The 18,252-nt window shown below is 35.6% G+C and overlaps 1 protein-coding gene across 1 annotated transcript in view; it reads right to left on the bottom strand.

Moving 5' to 3' along the window:
• Nucleotides 1–18,252, bottom strand: part of PPFIA2 (PTPRF interacting protein alpha 2) — a 305,971-nt gene that overhangs the window by 88,358 nt on the left and 199,361 nt on the right. The window contains exon 6 of the mRNA XM_051609070.1: nt 12,151–12,225. Coding sequence (XP_051465030.1) covers nt 12,151–12,225 — 75 coding nt within the window. The remainder of the gene's footprint in view (nt 1–12,150; nt 12,226–18,252) is intronic.

The raw sequence follows: 18,252 nt of genomic DNA, 5'->3' as shown, positions 1-18,252 counted from the left end.
CTGTGGCACTCAGCTGGCTGCTGCAGGGGACCGCTTGCAGGACCTCCTGCCATCGTTTGCATTATCAATGAGCCCTGACTCCTTCTGAACACTAAGTGCCTGGATCTGCAGTCATTTTTATATTTTAAATGTAATAGGGTTTATTAGTCTCCTTCACTTCATTACGAAGTCTAAGCCAAATTAAGTGTTGCTGTGTAAATAACTGTCTCGTGCTATTGCACATGATCTAGAGCATGCACCATTTATTTCTGCGGTGTACTGGCAACACCTTGTAAACACAATAAGAGCAATTTAAAGTAATTCTGTAGTTGCCATTATGAAACAGAATTTCTGTCAAGACTTTTCACAGAAGATTACCAGGAGCATTTCAGTACATTTTCTTCAAAAACCCTTCTCTAAGTAAACAAAAATGTGCTACTTCTAATTTGTCACAAATATAGTGTGAAACACAATATATAGGGAAAGAACTGTGTTTTACTGAGACTAGCACAATGGAAAAATGATAAGAAATATCAATTACACGGTTGCATTATAGCATGTATTTGACACCTGATGACTAATTTTTCTTGCTTTTTTTTTTTTTTTTCCCCTAACCAATCTCTGCAAAATAGTAGCAATATTATTTTTCTTTCATTATTCCTCTCACAAAGATGCTAGTAGTGTACCCAAAACATGATACAAAAGCCCTAGAGTTTGTTGATAGTAGAGGAACTTATTTCCAGCTGCTCAGAGTCATGGATGAATTTGTCAGAAACTGTATGATCTTCATTGTTTCCAACAATATGTAAGTTATTGAAATATATATATATATGGAGTGTTTATATTATATATAGATATGTAATAGATATACTGATATATTTTATATATGTATATGTACACACACACACTGTGTATACAATTATGTATGGATATATAAATTTAGACATACAAACGTATTTTTAGTACCCAGGACATTGAATTTAAATACAATGATGTGCCTCTGGGTCTTTATGTAGTTGCTTTTAGTACATAAGCATTTAATTGATATCTACCCATGGTTGAAATATACAATTCAGTTTAAAAAAATTCTACTCTAGTTAAAATCAAGTATTTAGCCTTTGCACTGCAAGTCCATTATCCTCTTCTGATGACATTCATTACATTCTTTGAGTAAAAACAGTCTTCCCCAAATGAAATTTTGTATTCTTTGTCTATATATTTTCACTCACAGATTTTGAGATTGTTTAGGTTTAGTTTGACTGGATACATCTGCATGTGCAGTTTTATTAGATTTTCCTATACGGTCTATCTGTATTAAAATCATCTGTACTATTGATTGTACAGAACATGAAAATACAACAGATAGATAGGATATGAGTAGAAATCCATAAAGGAAATTAATCCTACCCCAGAAAAACAATTAAAGAATATCAAAACCCTGCTCTGCATGCACAACCTGAAGAAATCCCAATTTAAATCTAACTCCTAATCTGTTGAAATCAAATAACAGTAGAGTGAATGAAAGTCAGTGACATCATTAATGGGAATGACTTTTTTCCACCGATCTCTCCAGTGAAAATCAAGTCTAGGCTCCTAACTGATACAATTTTAGAATCTTTTTTAATTATAACAAACATTCCTCATTTGTGGAACTTTTAAAATGTTTTTATTCTAGGATTACTGTAGTAATGAATCTAACATGATTACCACTTTCTAATGCAAAGGAATTATACATATGGTTTCTTTCTTTTTTCTTCTTCTGTTTTGTTTTTAGCCATGGTCAGTACTGGGACTGGTGCTGTTTAACATTGTCATTGACACGGACAATGAAGTGAGTGCACTCTTAGCAAGTTCGCTGACAACACCAAGCTGTGTGGTGTAGTTGATAGTCTGGAGAGAAGGATGCTGTCTAGAGGTACCCTGACAGGCTGGAGAGCTGGGCCCATGCCAGCCTCATGAAGTTCAATGAAGTCAGGTGCAAGGTCCTGCAGCTAGATTGGGCAATCCCAAGTACAATTGCAGGTTGGGCAGAGAATGGATTGAGAACAGCCCTGAGGTGGCAATGTGTGCTTGCAGCCCAGAAAGCCCATCCTGGGCTGCATCAAAAGAAGTGGTGTCAGCAAGTTGAGAGAGGTGATGCTCCCCCTCAGACTCCACTTTTGTGAGATCTCACCTGGAGTACTGTGTCCAGTTCTCGAGACCCTTACACAGAAAGGACCACAGAGGAGGGCCACGAAGATGATGAGTGAGCTGGAGCACCTCTACTACAACAAAAGGCTGAGAGAGTTGGGGTTGCTCAGCCTGGAGAAGAGAAGGCTCCAGGGAGACCTTATAGCAACCTTCCAGTACATGAAGGGGCCTACAGGAAAGCTGGGGAGGGGCTTCTTATGAGGGCATATAGCAATAGTACAAGGCATAATGGCTCTAAACTGCAAAGAGTAGATAGATTTAGACTAGGTATCAGGAAGAAATTTGTTCCTGTAAGGGTGGTGAGACACTGGGACAGGTTGTCCAGGGAAGCTGTGGATGTTCCCTCCCTGGCAGTTGTTCAAGGACAGCCCACAGAGACCTTTGAATGGCAAGTTACTCTTGATTCACTTTATTGCTGACAGTGCTCACAGACATGAGTTTTTATTGTCTTGTTAGTTAAATACTTTATGATTTTGTAGAATACTCTTAGAGCTGCATGTGCACTGTTGGGTTGAGGTGATCAAATATGAAAAAACAAAAGTTACATTTATTTTGTTTGCAAGTTAATGGAAATATTGATTAATAAATATGAACCTATTGAAGCTTAAAGTTGATTTTATTTATGGCTTATGTAATTAATTTAAACCTTTTATTCAAATGCAGCATATAAGGTCTATGCACACATTACAAATTTGATTATGGAGAGTAACAGGCATAAAACATAATACTGTGATCTTGTTATACTATTTAACTATTTGTTTTGAGAGTTAGTGGATGTAGAGGTTCCTAACAAATTATATAATACTTAACAAATATCCACAACATTGCATAATCACTCCAAAAAAGCACATTAAACAAAAGATAATACGATATATTGTTACAGCAGATTAAAAACAAAGGATAATGGGTATTTGTTTTGCATTTTGATCTAGATGGATGCACAATAAGGTTGTTAATGATAAAGAATCAACAAGAATGATTCTTGCAGTGAAATTATCTTGATCTACATGAAAAATCATTTGACAAATGTCAAATCATCCTGAAGCTGATAGAGACAGAAAGATAATAATATTTTTAAACCTAGATTTATTCCACCAATGCAGGATAAAATGGTATACATTTTACAAGTTTATGAATCCCAAAATAACAGATCAAAGACAAGCAATGTCTTCTTTCTGATGTCTTATGAAAGGCACTGTGAGCAAATTAAATTTTAGGCATTAAAATTTTCACTGCTATTCTTTATTCAAGTAATAGTGAATTCTACAATGCAAATTGGCTAGACGTGATTTTAAAGATACGCTATGTTCTTCACTTTAGCAAGTTGATGTGTTTATTAAAAGACATAGATTAGGCCACTTTTTAAAATACAAATAAAAATAGTTTCACCCCAAAGGCAAGATTCTGAAAACTTAGGCCACAGGTATGATAGAAATTAGAATATAATATTTTATAAAAATAATACAATGAATATTTCTCACAGATTTCCTAGTTAATTTTCTTTCATTATTTGTACTAAAAGGTTGGAAAAAAGATGTGAAAGACTAAAAATTTGTCATCATTTGCTTAACAATAATCAGTAAGGAAGGTGACAGGAATGAAATTTAAGGAGTGATCTAAAGATGGGAATTCAAAACTTTTTCTAATATTAAGCAACAGGTATGAAAACACTGCAGGCCTAGAGCGGAAACTCTCTGGAGTATGGGAGAATTCACGTGGTAAGGATGGAAATGGGTGACATCACTGAAAACTGTTAAGTCAGTATGAGATTGTGAAAGCAAAGCTAAACCTCTCTCGTCTTTCAGACAAACTGAATGAGAAACTCAGCAGATCCAGCAGATGGACATGTCAGAGCAACAAGGCAGCAAAGAGGATCTCCATGGATTCTTGCAGAAAATGTTCACATTAAACTGTCATTCAGTAGTGAATTTAGTACCTTCCTGTTTCCCAGAAAGTGCACACAGTACCCAGACTACGGAACGTAAGGAAGATTACATTTTTATGACAGAGGAGCAAGACCCGACTTGCTTTCAAAATGAGAATCCTAGAAATGTTTTGGGTTTTTTTCAAAAAACACACAAAAAGAGTAAAATAATGCACTGGGCACGATTTAGGCTTATTTTGACAAGGATGCTAATTTTATGGACAGTTCGTGCTGCAAGGTTCAGAGGAAACTGGGTATTTTTAATCTCCAGTCATCATTTACTCAGAGCTAAAACCAAACTGGTAAACTACCTGTGTTTCTAAAAACAGGGACCAAGTTTTCAGTAAGTTAAATGCTTCAGTCAGACAAAAAGAAATGAAGCAGATTTGAAGAGATTTGCAAAATGTATTTCAAACATATAGCTCTCTGCTTTTTAAACGTATATTTAAACAACTGCTTCATATCTGTATAGAAGGTTTGGCGGAACAGGAGAAAATTAGCAAGTCACAGTATTACATAGCTTTTTTATCTTTAGCTGAGTTCCTTTCATCATTATCTTACAAAACTTAGATTTTTATTGCCTTTGGAAAGTGCAATTCATGTGTCATAAAAGTTTAAAAGTAATGTATGTCTGCTTACTGATACACAGGGATCTTCCTTAGCAGAATACTCGGAGGTACAATAGATCTCAGATTGTTTTATGAATAATTGGAGTAAAACGAAACTCTAGTCTTCAGTGATAAATCTGTGATACTGGGATACAGCCTAGTCACAAATCTTGAGATAACAAATCCCATTTAAAATTTCCCAAGGAAGCAAAATGAAGAAGAATTAGCCACACTGCAAAGTTCTAAGAAAAGTATCAAAATTGCAATGGAGATGCTTAGTTGCCTGAATAGATAATTTCAGTGGAAGAATCTGACTCCTTCCTTAACAGCAATAGCAACCAGAAGCACCCTAGTCCATCCTTTTTTTGGGACTTTGGAATATTTTTTAAATAAAAACAGAAACTAACAAACAGAGCAATACATACAAGTTACCAAGCAGGTGATATCAAAGATTTTATTAGAAAATTATTAAACACATTGGATAAGTGAAGAAATTAGAAGCTTTTTTCCTTCAGCTGTTTTTTAGCTCAGGAAGGTCTCCACAAACAAACGAGCACAGAATATGCATCCTTCTGTTAATCACAGTCTTTCTTACAGACTGGTTTCTTCTAAAGAATACACAGGAGACATTCAAATTAGATGAAAAGTCAGTGCAAAATTTGAACATGCTATCAGTATTTTAGGATTTGTTACATGCTAACACTGACATTTGGACAGCTACACTATTCTGCTCTGCAAAATCATTTCAGTGAATAGTCACGAGGGGTGTTCCCCAGGGCTCAGTACTGGGGCCACTCCTGTTTAATATCTTTATCAATGACCTAGACGAGGGCATCGAGTGCACCTTTAGTAAATTTGCAGATGACACTAAGCTAGGTGGAAGTGTTGATCTGCCCGAGGGTAGCGAGGCTCAGCCCGATGGATGGGCCACAGCCAGTTGCCTGAGTTTCAATAAGGCCAAACGTCAGGTCCTGCAGTTTGGCCACAACAACCCCCAGCAGCACTACAGGTTTGGGGAGGAGTGGCCGGAGAGCTGCCCAGCAGAGAGGGACCTGGGGGTGCTGATTGAAAGCTGGCTGAACATGAGCCAGCAGTGTGCCCAGGTGGCCAAGAAGGCCAACAGCATCCTGGCCTGCATCAGGAATAGCGTGGTCAGCAGGACCAGGGAGTTTATCTTACCCATGTACCTGGCACTGGTGAGGCAGCACCTCGAGTACTGTGTGCAGTTTCGGGCCCCTCTCTGCAGAAAGGACACTGAGCTACTGGAGAGTGTCCAAAGAAGGGCAATAAAGCTGATTAAGGGTTTGGAGAATATGTTTTATGAGGAGCAGCTGACGGAGCTGGGGTTGTTTAGCCTAGATAACAGGAGGCCGAGGGGAAACCTTATTGCTCTCTACAACTACCTGAAAGGAGGCTGTAAAGAGTTGGGAACCAGGCTGTTCAATGAAGTTACAAGTGATAGGGTAAGAGGTAATGGTCTCAAGTTGCACCAGGGGAGGTTTATATTGAATGTTAGGAAGAATTTCTTCACTGAAGAGGTTATTGGGCATTGGAACAGGCTGCCCAGGGCAGTGGTAGAGTCACCATCCCTGGAGATTTTTAAGTGTCATATAGACGTAGTGCTTAGGGATAGAATTTAGTTAAAAACTTCTCGGTGTTAGGTTGATGGTTGGACTCGGTGATCTTTAAGGTCTTTTCCAACCAAAGTGATTCTGTGAAGACCAAAGTTGCTGAGCCTATTTAATATATATTACTTGTATTACCGGATTGCCAACAGTACACTCTGGTCAACACATAAAGAGGCCTAAGTGAATAAATAAGGAAACTTATAAATGGGGAAATTAAATGTACAAACATTTTTAATTTGAGGTTTTATTTTAAAACACATACATTAAATATTACAAAGTACTTCCTTAGCAGTAATGATAATACATTAGTATCTGCAGCATCCCTCATGATCAGTGTCAAAACTGTCTTCAACAAAAAGTCTGAAGTATCTGAATTTTTTTACTGGTTTCTTAACTTTCCCTATGTAGCATAAGCTAGACAAATAGCATGGTATTTAAAAGTTCTTTAGTGACTACACATCTACGTTTTCTGGTGTTTCTGGTATAGAATATTAAGAATCATAAATTTAAAAATCATCCTTTCTCTTCAGTGATGTAAATAATTTATGAATGCTTTCATGGATGCTGTAACATATAGCATTAGGGCACCCTAATGAATAAACTAGCTCACCTTCAGGAATAAACCTGCTACCCAAATAAGAGAATGAATGCAATTTTATGAAGCAGACATCTGTGGTCCAAATCACTTGCAATCTCTTTGGTAGCTCTAGGAGTTAAGTATATCCTCAAAGTTTGAGTGCAATTCTTTAGAAGCAAGTGGAATTTGCAACAATGAAGCTTTAAAAGGAAGTCTGGGTGTTTCAAATATAATCTATACGTCAATTGACAGCAACAGTATAATGATGTTTTGGCCTTTGCAAACAGTATTAGCACTTTCAACAAGTGCTGAAGAAAAACATATGGTAGTAGAGTGATATATAAATTCAAAACAGTACTTTTTCTAATTTCATATTCTACACAGTCCCAGTGCTTTCTGGTTCCTAAATTGTATCTTTGAGATAATAAATGTAATTAAAACTGTATTTTTCATGTCGTATTTTCTACTAACGAAGAAATACGGAAAAGCCAGCATATTCACCAGAAACAATACAGGATTTTGGAAAGCCACTTCTCATACACTTGTGATTAACACAGAAGATTTTACAAGGGCTGGATAAATGTTTAAAAGGACCAGGAGAAAATTCATGTGCAAAGTAAGTACAGCCATTAAAAAACCCCAAACTTTTCCCCAGTATAGTATTAACTATATAAAAAACTCAATTGTACAGACAAACTTTGGAAAAAAGCAGGTTATTTTTGGGGAAACTTTTGTTGAGAGTTCCAGAGAACAGTGAAATCAGTTCATGGAAATCACAACACTTGTGATTTAGCACTACACATTCCAGCAGAAATAGTTTTAAAAGCGCCACTATGGACCATGGTGCCACCTGCCTATAATCTATGCATCTCTGCCCTGTGGAAGCCACTAGAGCTTGAATTTCTGGTGATATATGGTACTAATGAAGTATCTTAGTGTGTTGTTTGCACGTGCTGTAGTTCAGCATACTTTTAACAAAGACTCACACGTAACACTAGTAAGATCTCAAAAGCTGTGGAACAAAAGCCATTATCTTGTCAGCAATTTCAGTATTAAAGTTGATTTCCATGAAGATCATGAGTGAGAAAACCAGGAATGAAAATTCACATCTCACTTTCATTGAATATGAGACTCATTCTTCTCCAGTTAATGTTAAAAAGGAAGCTGGTTAGCAGAACCTTGTTGCAGTTTGAAAATATTTGTATACTCACTGAAAAGCATCACATTAGCCTGCAAAACGTTCATAGACAGACACTATTGTACCACTGAGCTTTGGTATTGGATGTACCACTTGCAGCTTTTCTAATTGCTAGCTGCAAATTATAGCCTTCAGCAACAAAACTATTTGGAGAGAACACAGGATATGTGGAACCAGAGGAAAACCAGCATTATTTTAAAAGCACCTGAGGTGTAAGCAAATGTAGCTATGTTTTACTGTAATTTTAGCTAAAAACAGGAGGCAATTTTTTCACAAAACTGTTAACAACATCTAATATTCATCTTAGCTACGACAGACACAACGTATAGGGAAACATCTACCAGTTGTGAACAAACAATGGCTTCCAATGTAAGCATACAAGAAAAAAGTGTGATAATTTTGGGTACATCACGTGATAAGTGATGATAAAAACTGAATATTTTAAGGACGACTATGGAGTTTAATCACTATGGACAGTTATATTGCCCAAGTCTGCATGAAATCTCAAACAGCAAGCCAGATTGCTGCTATGTTGAAAGGTTCCTGCTACTGCAACTAGTATGTTGCAGCAAAATAAAATATACAGTCAATAACTTCTTCCCCCAATAAAACGTCTATTTAAAGAATTCTCAGCTTGCTCTTTAAGTATAATACAGACCCATTTAGTATCTCCCTCATATCTAGAAGCCCACTGCCTGATTCAGAGCTTCTGCTGATTTTAAGGAATAAGACACCTAAATTTAGCTGTCTAGACATTAGATGTCTGCATATGAGCTTGTTGTGAGAGTCAGCTGCCCAGCATAGGTCCTTGGTGTCATTATAGCGACAAGGAATGTTCCGTCCTCACCTCTAGCTCCAGGCAGATACAGCTCTCCTGTAAAATTCTGGTTGTATCCGGCAGCCCTGGCAGATTAACCACCAGGTTAGCTGACAGCCTGGATTTACTAGAGCTCCACAGACTAGAGCTGATTTTCAGACATCTGGATCACTCAAACTCAAGAGTCCTAAGTCTGAGCTGAATCCCTTGCTCTGTAAGTTACAGTATAAGATTTATTGCTGGTAATCAAGTTTTAATAAGGAGCTGACATACACTGTAAGTATCCTCCAGCTTGACACAATTTAAAACCAAGACCTCATATTCAGAATAACAGTTAATATAACTGATTTGTTTAATTTCATCCCTATGACATTGTTGTGAAACTCGTAGTAAACATAAGGATTCCCTTGATATTTTATTGTATATTTTATATTGTAATTTATAAAGAGAATTGACTTTTTAAAAAGTAAAAATTGCTATCATATTTAAAAATATGATGTAAAATTGAAATATTTTCTCTGCAGCATTTACGTGAAAAGGAGATAAATTGCACATACATATTTTTATAAAAACTATCACTTTCACAGAATCAAAACAGAATCAAATCCACAATGAAACATTTTGTGGACACTTGTTTCTGAAAAGTCCAGGTGAACCAACAACAGTGAATTATGCCAAATCAGTAGAAACTACTGGAACTGCAGACCAAAGCCCTCCTCTATTACCTTGTATGTTTAAATATAAATATTAGCTACACAAGCTAAGTTCTCCCAATCAGTCCAACTGTCCACCTCAGTTGCCCCAGCAGTTTAAAGTCAATGTGTGTTACTGTTCCCTATTAAACATGAAGTGCTTTGTGAGATGTTGGCAATTAAAGCTGAAATCAGCTTTGCCAGAGTTCCAGATGGTTTTACTCCCTTTGTTGTGTGTGCAATACGCTACAAGGACGACTAAATGAGAGCCTATTTACCATCCAATGACAGAAAGCTATAGTCCTCTTTCTCTCAAATTTTCTCTTTTAGAAATGATATTTCAAATAAGTATTCATGAGTATCTGCAGTTTCAGATCATTACTCTGTATCAGAAACACAGCCATTAGCTTTCAGAGAAAGGTGCTAATTTAATATATACATTTCTACTATTTTTTATTCCTGAATCCAATACCTTATTATTCACTTGTTTAATCAGGTGATCAATTTGCTGTTGTCGTGTTATGTTTAGATACAGTCCTGAATACATAGTACACTCTTACAATCAATATGAGAAAATGAATATGAAAGAAAATATTGATTCTCTTGGGAGGACAGACACTGAAGGACAGAAATACAGAAATTACTGAAAAACATGTATTCAATTCGCTTGGAAACTTCACCCATTTATTTTCATATACAGTACAATAAATTTTAAAGCCCTTTATTGCCTGTGCATTCACTGTGGAATCTAGTATAAAAACAGGCTTATATATTGCAGTTCTAGAATTAATTTTGTCTTGTTTAAATAACTAATTCTGTGAACATTATCTATACTCTTGTTCAGATGCATTGTTTGAAAATAATCCACTCATTCTCTTCCACATCTCTTCCCATCTAGCTCTTTTTTCACTATTCTTTAATTGAATTTCCATTTTTCAGCTTGAACAATTCCTCATAGGAAACTTGAAAACAGTATTCAGATTGTGCTAATAGTCTTGTTATGCTTGGTTGACTTAATATCCTTCTAAATGTTTTTATTATCACATAGACACAAAGTTTGCACAATATTTCTAAGGGTTTTGGGCAAGAAAGGCTATGAAAGTCCTATTTCAATTTAATTTCATTGTGTATATTTTTACTCCTTATTGTCAATAAAAGTTTCACTAATTTTGTAAAACTAAATAAGAAGTTGATGCTTGAGGGGCCTGGTCCCATGCCCAGTGAAGTGAAATTGGACTTAGTTTGATCTTCAATGGGATGGATTAGAGGATGGGAATGCATCTCAGTTGGCTTGGCTGACCAAAAGGACTACTTTCTATAAGTACCAGTGGAAACAACAGATTATGCAACATAATGTAACTAAGTAATTTGAACTTCAGTATTCTGGACATTTTGAAATGGAAGAATAAAAGAGATTTTATTTTTGCACAAATAAAGTGCACTTCAGAGAAGAAAGGGATAATTCATAATATTTAGTTCATAGTTTATAAAAAAGAAGCATCAATACCTTAATTGCAGATCCTATTTTTAAGAAGTCACTTTAAGAAAATAACTTTTTCTAGAATATTACTGAAAACAGACTACTTTAGGAGTCTCTATTTTACATTATTACACATTATTCTGAATTACAGGTATTCGGTTTTTCCAGAAGTATTTGGTAACACTTTACGTTTGTATGTGACTCTTTCCAGTTTCTGCCTTAAGGCTGAGTGAAATGATACCAGTAAATGGACATAACCCAAACCAGCTTTAATCCCATTTTAACTAGCTTAATCCAGTTCAATTGCTTGTTTGACTTCTTTTTAGAAGTGTGAGAAGCACACATCAGGTGGACACTGAAAGTATGATGAGAATGGTAACGTCACCAGCAGACTCCATTATATATATTTTCTGGTCCCAGGATCATCTTACTGGGATGCAAAATTCCTTTTTATTTGTGTGTACAGTTGTGTGTGCAATACAATTGTCTGTTCCTGTTCAATGCTTCAAACAAAACAGAGCAGTCTGGAAACTACCATGCAAAAACAATGTCTCTTGTCTCTTGTTCACAATAGTTATGTGGTACCACAGTTCACCACCATACACTGTGACTAAAAGGGAAGAAATAAACCTAAATTTCAAGGTCATTCATAATCCTTCCTCTGTCAATGTTAAATCTATATAATACGTATATATATGTGTGTTTGTGTGTTTGACTTATATTTCATAGTAAAATGGAAATTCATGCTATTAAATTGTTTACAGATGCTGACATATTTGTTGATTCACTCCTTTATCACGCCCATTAAGAAATTTGGAAATATGTCACTAGCTCTTGAATTTTTATTTGCTCACAAGGGAAGGGAATAAAGGCAATAAGTCAGTAAACAGAAGGTTGTATTAATCTTACAACCACATTAAACAAGTCTCTGAGAAGTTTCCTCAGAATGTAATTTATCTTTTATTTTTCTGACAGCTTTAAGAAAGTGACAGGGAACACATGGGACAGAATATTAAAGAAATTGAACCTCGAAAGAGGAGAAAGTGTTTTATGTTACCTCCTGGTTAGCAGCAGCTAGTTCTTCTTCCAGTGCAGAGACTCTTTCTAAAGAAACCCTCAGTCGTTCCCTTACCTAGAAAAAAAATCAAAATATGTGCAGTAACGTAATTTCTATCAGTCTTTAAAGATTATATAATCTGCCATACGCACTGTATGCCTTGCCAGGCATGTGTGTTGCATCTGTTCTTGAGACATACTGTGTAGTAAACATTTAAACCTAACTGTAGGAAGACTTAACCCATGAAAACAGGTGTCAAGCTTTAAATGCCATGCTACTTTTCCACAGGTTGCCTATAATTTAATGGGATATATAGCAAATGCAAATATTCTAAAACCACATTAGGCATAAAAAGAGGACGATTTTCACAAGGATCTTTTACAAAGGGTAAGGAAAAAAATCTGCAAATTTTTTAAGTCCACTTCATGAAAGATAACTAACCTGTTAATATTAATTGATGCAATGAATTCATTTAAAATAACTTGCAGCATTGCCTTCAGGTACACATGCTAAAGATTTTTGGTATCATCATGCAGTTTTTTTGGGTTTTGCAAAAAGTCATAAACAAAATACACTCTCATAAGGTGAAAAGACTGCTGTGTTTGTACCAGTTTCATAGATGACCTGTTCTAAAGATGGTTATGGTCTACTAAATTATTACCATTATTACTATTATATCTATTATTTGATAACAATTACTCATTCTAAGGAAAAGTAATTTAATATATCTGAAGACATATTTACTGTTGTTTGAGTACCCTAGCACAGCATCAGCTCTTGTAGTGAGACAACCTAAGCTAGTGACGCAGAGGGCCAGTCTCCTGGTATGATAAAAGGTAAATCAGACTTAAAGGGTCCTCAGTGCTGTCTGTAGGTGACTCTCACTCCTCTGATCCTGAAGGAAGCCTATGGCAACTCCTCTCCTAATCTACTAAACTTCATTAGGTGCCTGACTTGTAAATGACTTTACAACTTGGCTGATCAGCCAATACTCCAAATGTATTTTTACCCCCATTCCAGGTACACTGCAGTGATGCCATTCAACTGATGATCCATGGATGTTTAAAACTTTTAGCAATGTTTGTAGGGAAAGTTAGCATGTTCTATTAGACCAGCAGATGCAGCTGGAAAACAAAGCAACGAAAAATCACTCTTTAATGTACAATGAAACATTGTACGTTATCATGTATGTAGACTTGTTTTCAGATCCTTGACCAATACTGGAGGACCCTAGAAAGGATGTGTATGCCTTAATGCTTTCATACTTTTTCCAGTCATACCTCTTAGTCTAATTAATATTACCTTTCCTAACATACTTCGTTTACCATTACTACTGACAAAGTGAAATTTTGCAAATAGACTCAGTACATCCTAAGATTGGCTTAGGCTACAGTAGATGAGAACTGCTTATTAGCAAAAACTATAACACAGCATGTACACTAATTTTGTCTCTATTAAACTTTATAACTAATTAAACCCAAAGATCAAATACATATTCAGGAAATGAACACTAGAAAATAAAACTATTCAGCCTTTCCAACAAATGCAAATCTTGCTGCTGATGCAGTACTGTGAGTTTTTGGTCCTCTTTACATACTTCAGCTCCTATTAAAAGACACAAAACTTGAAAAAGTATTTTATGTTCTCACATAAGTTATTTGAATGCTCTTAGGTAACTGTAGTTTTACAATAAATTAACAATGTTGCTAGCCTTAACAGAAGAGAAATCATGAGTGAGAGGTAATCAAAGGAGCAAAAGAAAAGTGAGTTGAAGAGTGTTCAGGTGTAAGAAAACCCCAAGACTAGCAAGCATCTTCAATTTTGTAGTCCATTTTCTCATTTCTTCATTTCCCTCTAAGCTTTCAGCACTATAAGACTGAAAAAAGCCAACAGCTAATGTTCCCAAATATGCATATTGTACTTCAAATGGACATTTCCTCTAGGGTATGACTATGTAATCTATAGCTAAACTGCAATAACGGACTCTTCTTATTCCTTACCTTATGCAAATTAATTAAAGTGATCTTGAATGGGCAGTGACTGACTCACCTCTGAGTGGCAGTGATAAGAGTGAAAATTGCTACCAATTTTCATGACTGTCTCGTTTTTTCTTACACCAGAACAACACAATGCAGTGAGAATATGCAATAAAACCCAAAGTGGTTTTCCTATTTATTAAGTTCTAGTACTATTTTTCTTTAAAAATGTATGTAAAACCCTTTAATCACAAAGCATTTCTGGAAAACATGCTCATAAAGTTTCTGGTTTATGGTAGTATAAAAACTACCATCACATTTGTAGAATTTTTTTAGGATTAAATTCTAACACACTTGAAATATATAAAATTAATTTGAAATATATTTTATAAGGCTAATTTATTAATAATTTCAATTTAATTATATTTTCATAAAACTACTTAACATGGAATTTATAATGCATGCGATAGGTTGAAAAACCGTAATTGTTTAAATAGCTGATAAAGTCTTTCTTATTTAATAGACCTTTCCTTCTTCCTATTTTAGATATTATATTCTGCCTATAAACAAGCATTATTTCACCAGTTCTACAAACTTCCAAGGGGTGCTTGATGACCTGCTTCCCTATCCAGATGGAAAAAAAGTCCAAGGCAGTACGAGTCCAGTGACACTTGCAGCTCACTTCTCTCCCTACTCCTACCCTGGTTTCTGTCTTCCCAGAGATTCCTGATTCCACTGTGGGTCCCAAAACTCTATATCTTGCTTTTCTTCCCACTACCTCTTCTGTCTTTCATTGGTTCTCCACTATTAAAGTCCATCTCCTATCAGAGAGGGGTGTAGTCCTGTCTCAAGAGGCCTGATTTCCACCTCTCTAAATACAGTGGGAGCTGGAAGACAACAATTTCTTAATGGAAAGCTCAACCTAGATGTAAAAAAACACATTAAAAAATGGCAGTCATCTTCCTGGCTGCAGTCCTCTTGGCTGTAAGCACTGCTGAGGGACAAGATGATTGACAGAAAAATCACAATGCTGCTAGCTGTCAGTAGCAGAAATGAAATGCAATGAGTCAGTAATTTTAATTAAAATTTTTACAGGTTTGCTGAAACTTGCATGAATTTAAGCCTAAGTGTTCTACAAATGTTTTAAAAATATGTTATAAGTGACATTCACTTTGAATGGTGTTCGAATTTGCATATTGACTGGACCAAATTACTGAGGAGGACACAGTTCCACAAGGAGCTGGAATCAGAAAAATAATCCATAACCTTTACACACTGTGGCTCTGTAGGACTGAATCCTAAGAATATTTCAAATATTTTAAAACCGGAAAACAACAGTGCCTGGAAACAATAGGCATTTGTTTCAATGACATTTTAGGAGACACATTTTTGACATGGCACTTCAGAAAAAATATGTAGAGAATTAAAGTCTTTATTCTGAATATCAAGCTATTAAAGTAATTTATTTTTTTTTTAAGTTCTTGTCCCATTGTCAGTGATAACATGGAGTAGTATCAGTGTCACAAAGAGCAACAGTGGGAAATTATTTCCTTGCCTTGCCTTGCCTTGCTTGTATGCACACAGCTAGTGCCCTGCCTTTTTTTATAATGACCTAACCAAAGTTGCAGCCTAATGGCCTTTTAATTGTTCTCTGAATGTAAGAGTTGCTAAAGCAACTGTGAAAGCCACTCTGCCTTGGCACAGAAGACTTCTTTTTTTTCCTTTGATCAGAATGGTGAACAAATCAGATTCATGTTTGCCATAGTGACATTGGAAATGTTGCAACTAATTCATGTTGAACCACATATATAACGACTGTTAAAGTTGAGTGAAATCTTTGAATTTTGAAAAAGAGGAGAAGTGCTACATCAGCACTATGATGTGAAGGAGAAATCTGCTCTGGTTTACAGCCCAGAAGCTGTAAGTTTATTTCTCACTATAAATTTCTTTCTCGGCATTCAACTGATTTCAAAACACACTTGAAAAAGAACACAAAAGCTGAACAAAGTTTCCAGGTTTGGTCATTCACATCCCAGGAAAGAACAGAGGCTACAATGCCATGCTAGCATAAACGGTGTACGTGTGTTTTGAAAAAGATTTTACTCTAAGCAATCTTTACCAGTTGGTAACTGAATGTTTTACTTTTACTTTTTAAGTTCATATCGAATAACTTTTTAATCCAAATATGGAGTAACAGCCAAAGCCTCTGAAAAGCCATATACAAATCTATTGCAGACTTCTGTACTGGATTCCCTCCTCAAATCTATGTTACAGCACACAAACCAAACAGAACCATCCTCATTTCTGAGAGGTGCAGGAAAGCCTGTTGTTCTTGGTCACTGTCTTGCTAGAGACAAAGGAGCAGGAAAAATACAAACTATTTCTATCTGATAATTTTATTTTATTTTTTAATATGTTGAATACAAATTAATAGAATATATTTTATTCAAAGACAGTAAGCAAACAAATACAGTACACAGAAGTAAGCATTATCCTAGTGAGATGGTGTTTATCACTTCAGAAATAACATATTACTTAAATTTCATATTCTCCTTTGATGTAATTGTGTTTTCTTGGGCACTAGATAAACATTTACTAAATAATGTTTCATAAAGTGGAACTCATCAGATGTTACCTGATCTATGGGAACATTCTATATAACATGAACTTTTAAAGGACAGATTCCCACTACAGTGCCGCAGACACAGTAGAAAAGGGTTGCTCTCTCCATGATAGAGGGCATATCCAACATGCGCCCAGATGACTCCGGCTTTTAAATGCAACCACATTATATTTAAATGTAACATAGTCAATGCCATGTTAGCACTGCTGTTAGTGCAAAATATCACCCATCTTTCTCTGTCTCCTAGCAACTGCTTCCCACTTTTTTCCTTGCTGTCAAATTCTTTCTTCTTTCTCTCCAGATCTGCAGCCCACAAAGAGCTTTTGAAAAACACTTGCACACGCTAGAATTGAATCACTTTTTTTCCCATGAACCGTCTATTGAATAAAAGCTCTCCTAGCTGCCTGCTAATGAATAAAAAGATAGTGACAAGGTTGACATGAATAGGTTGCTTTTTTTTTTTTTTTTTGCAAGAATATTAGGTATACTGGCATGAGTTAACCTTAAGAGAACCACTTTTTTCTTAATCTTAGGTAGGACAATAACACCTGGTAGTAGCTCTCCTCTATGAAGATCAATTGGACCCTTTTCTTAAAAAATTGACGAAAACGGGTTTGGAGAAGTTGCTTCAAACAGTTTCTTTCTAAACACACATTTAAAATGTTGAAGTCAAAGATTAGAGCAAAATAGGTAAAACCTCTGTAGGAAAATAAACATATTCAGATCGATATTAGAAGTCAATTATAGCTATAGAATGGTATAAATAAAAGAACTGTTTTTCCAGTTGTGGTTATTCCTGAATTGCAAATAGTAAATAGTAAATCTTGTCTTCATTTGCTGTATTGAAATCTATTCCACCTATATTTATATATAATATCCTAAAATATATAATCGTGCTGTCTTTTATTATTTCTATAACTTCTCGTTGCAGGAAATAAAACAAAGATTGATGTCAGCTACTAAGCAGCGGTAAAAGAAGTCTATGCAATCTGAAGCATTAAGAAGGTCAGGGGTGATTAACTGAAGAGAAATTTCCACACAGACTATCTTCCCTCTGAATACAGCAGGAAATTTCAAATGACTTACACAATAGCAAAGGCAATTAGAAATGCTAAGTCAAAATTTCCTATTGGTCCCACATGTAATCAGTCCTAACCTCGAGTGTTTAAAGCTTCTGTGTTTTTTTAACAATGCTCATTGTTTGTAGGACATTATCTAACCTCACACTTAGAAAAAATAACCGAATGGTGATTTCATGCAATAATTGCCATGATCTCTCTATGGTGATTTGTCTTTTTGGACAAAAGCTAGTGGCAAAGTCCAGACTTCATGGAATATATAGAGAGCCAATAGGCTTTCTGAAATAAGTTTATCTATCATTCCTGGTTCTCCTTATACTTAAGCAGGCCTCCATGGAAATATGAACCCTGAATTGATATGTGTTATTTTCCATCTTTCAATCTCTTCTGTATTTTTTATTGCATTTTGTTATAGCAATGAGGA

Source organism: Apus apus, chromosome 1 (assembly GCF_020740795.1).
Source record: "Apus apus isolate bApuApu2 chromosome 1, bApuApu2.pri.cur, whole genome shotgun sequence".
In the NCBI taxonomy this organism is placed as follows: domain Eukaryota; kingdom Metazoa; phylum Chordata; class Aves; order Apodiformes; family Apodidae; genus Apus; species Apus apus.
The sequence above is the reverse complement of the archived record's forward strand: the minus strand, read 5'-3'. Positions and strand labels throughout refer to the sequence as shown.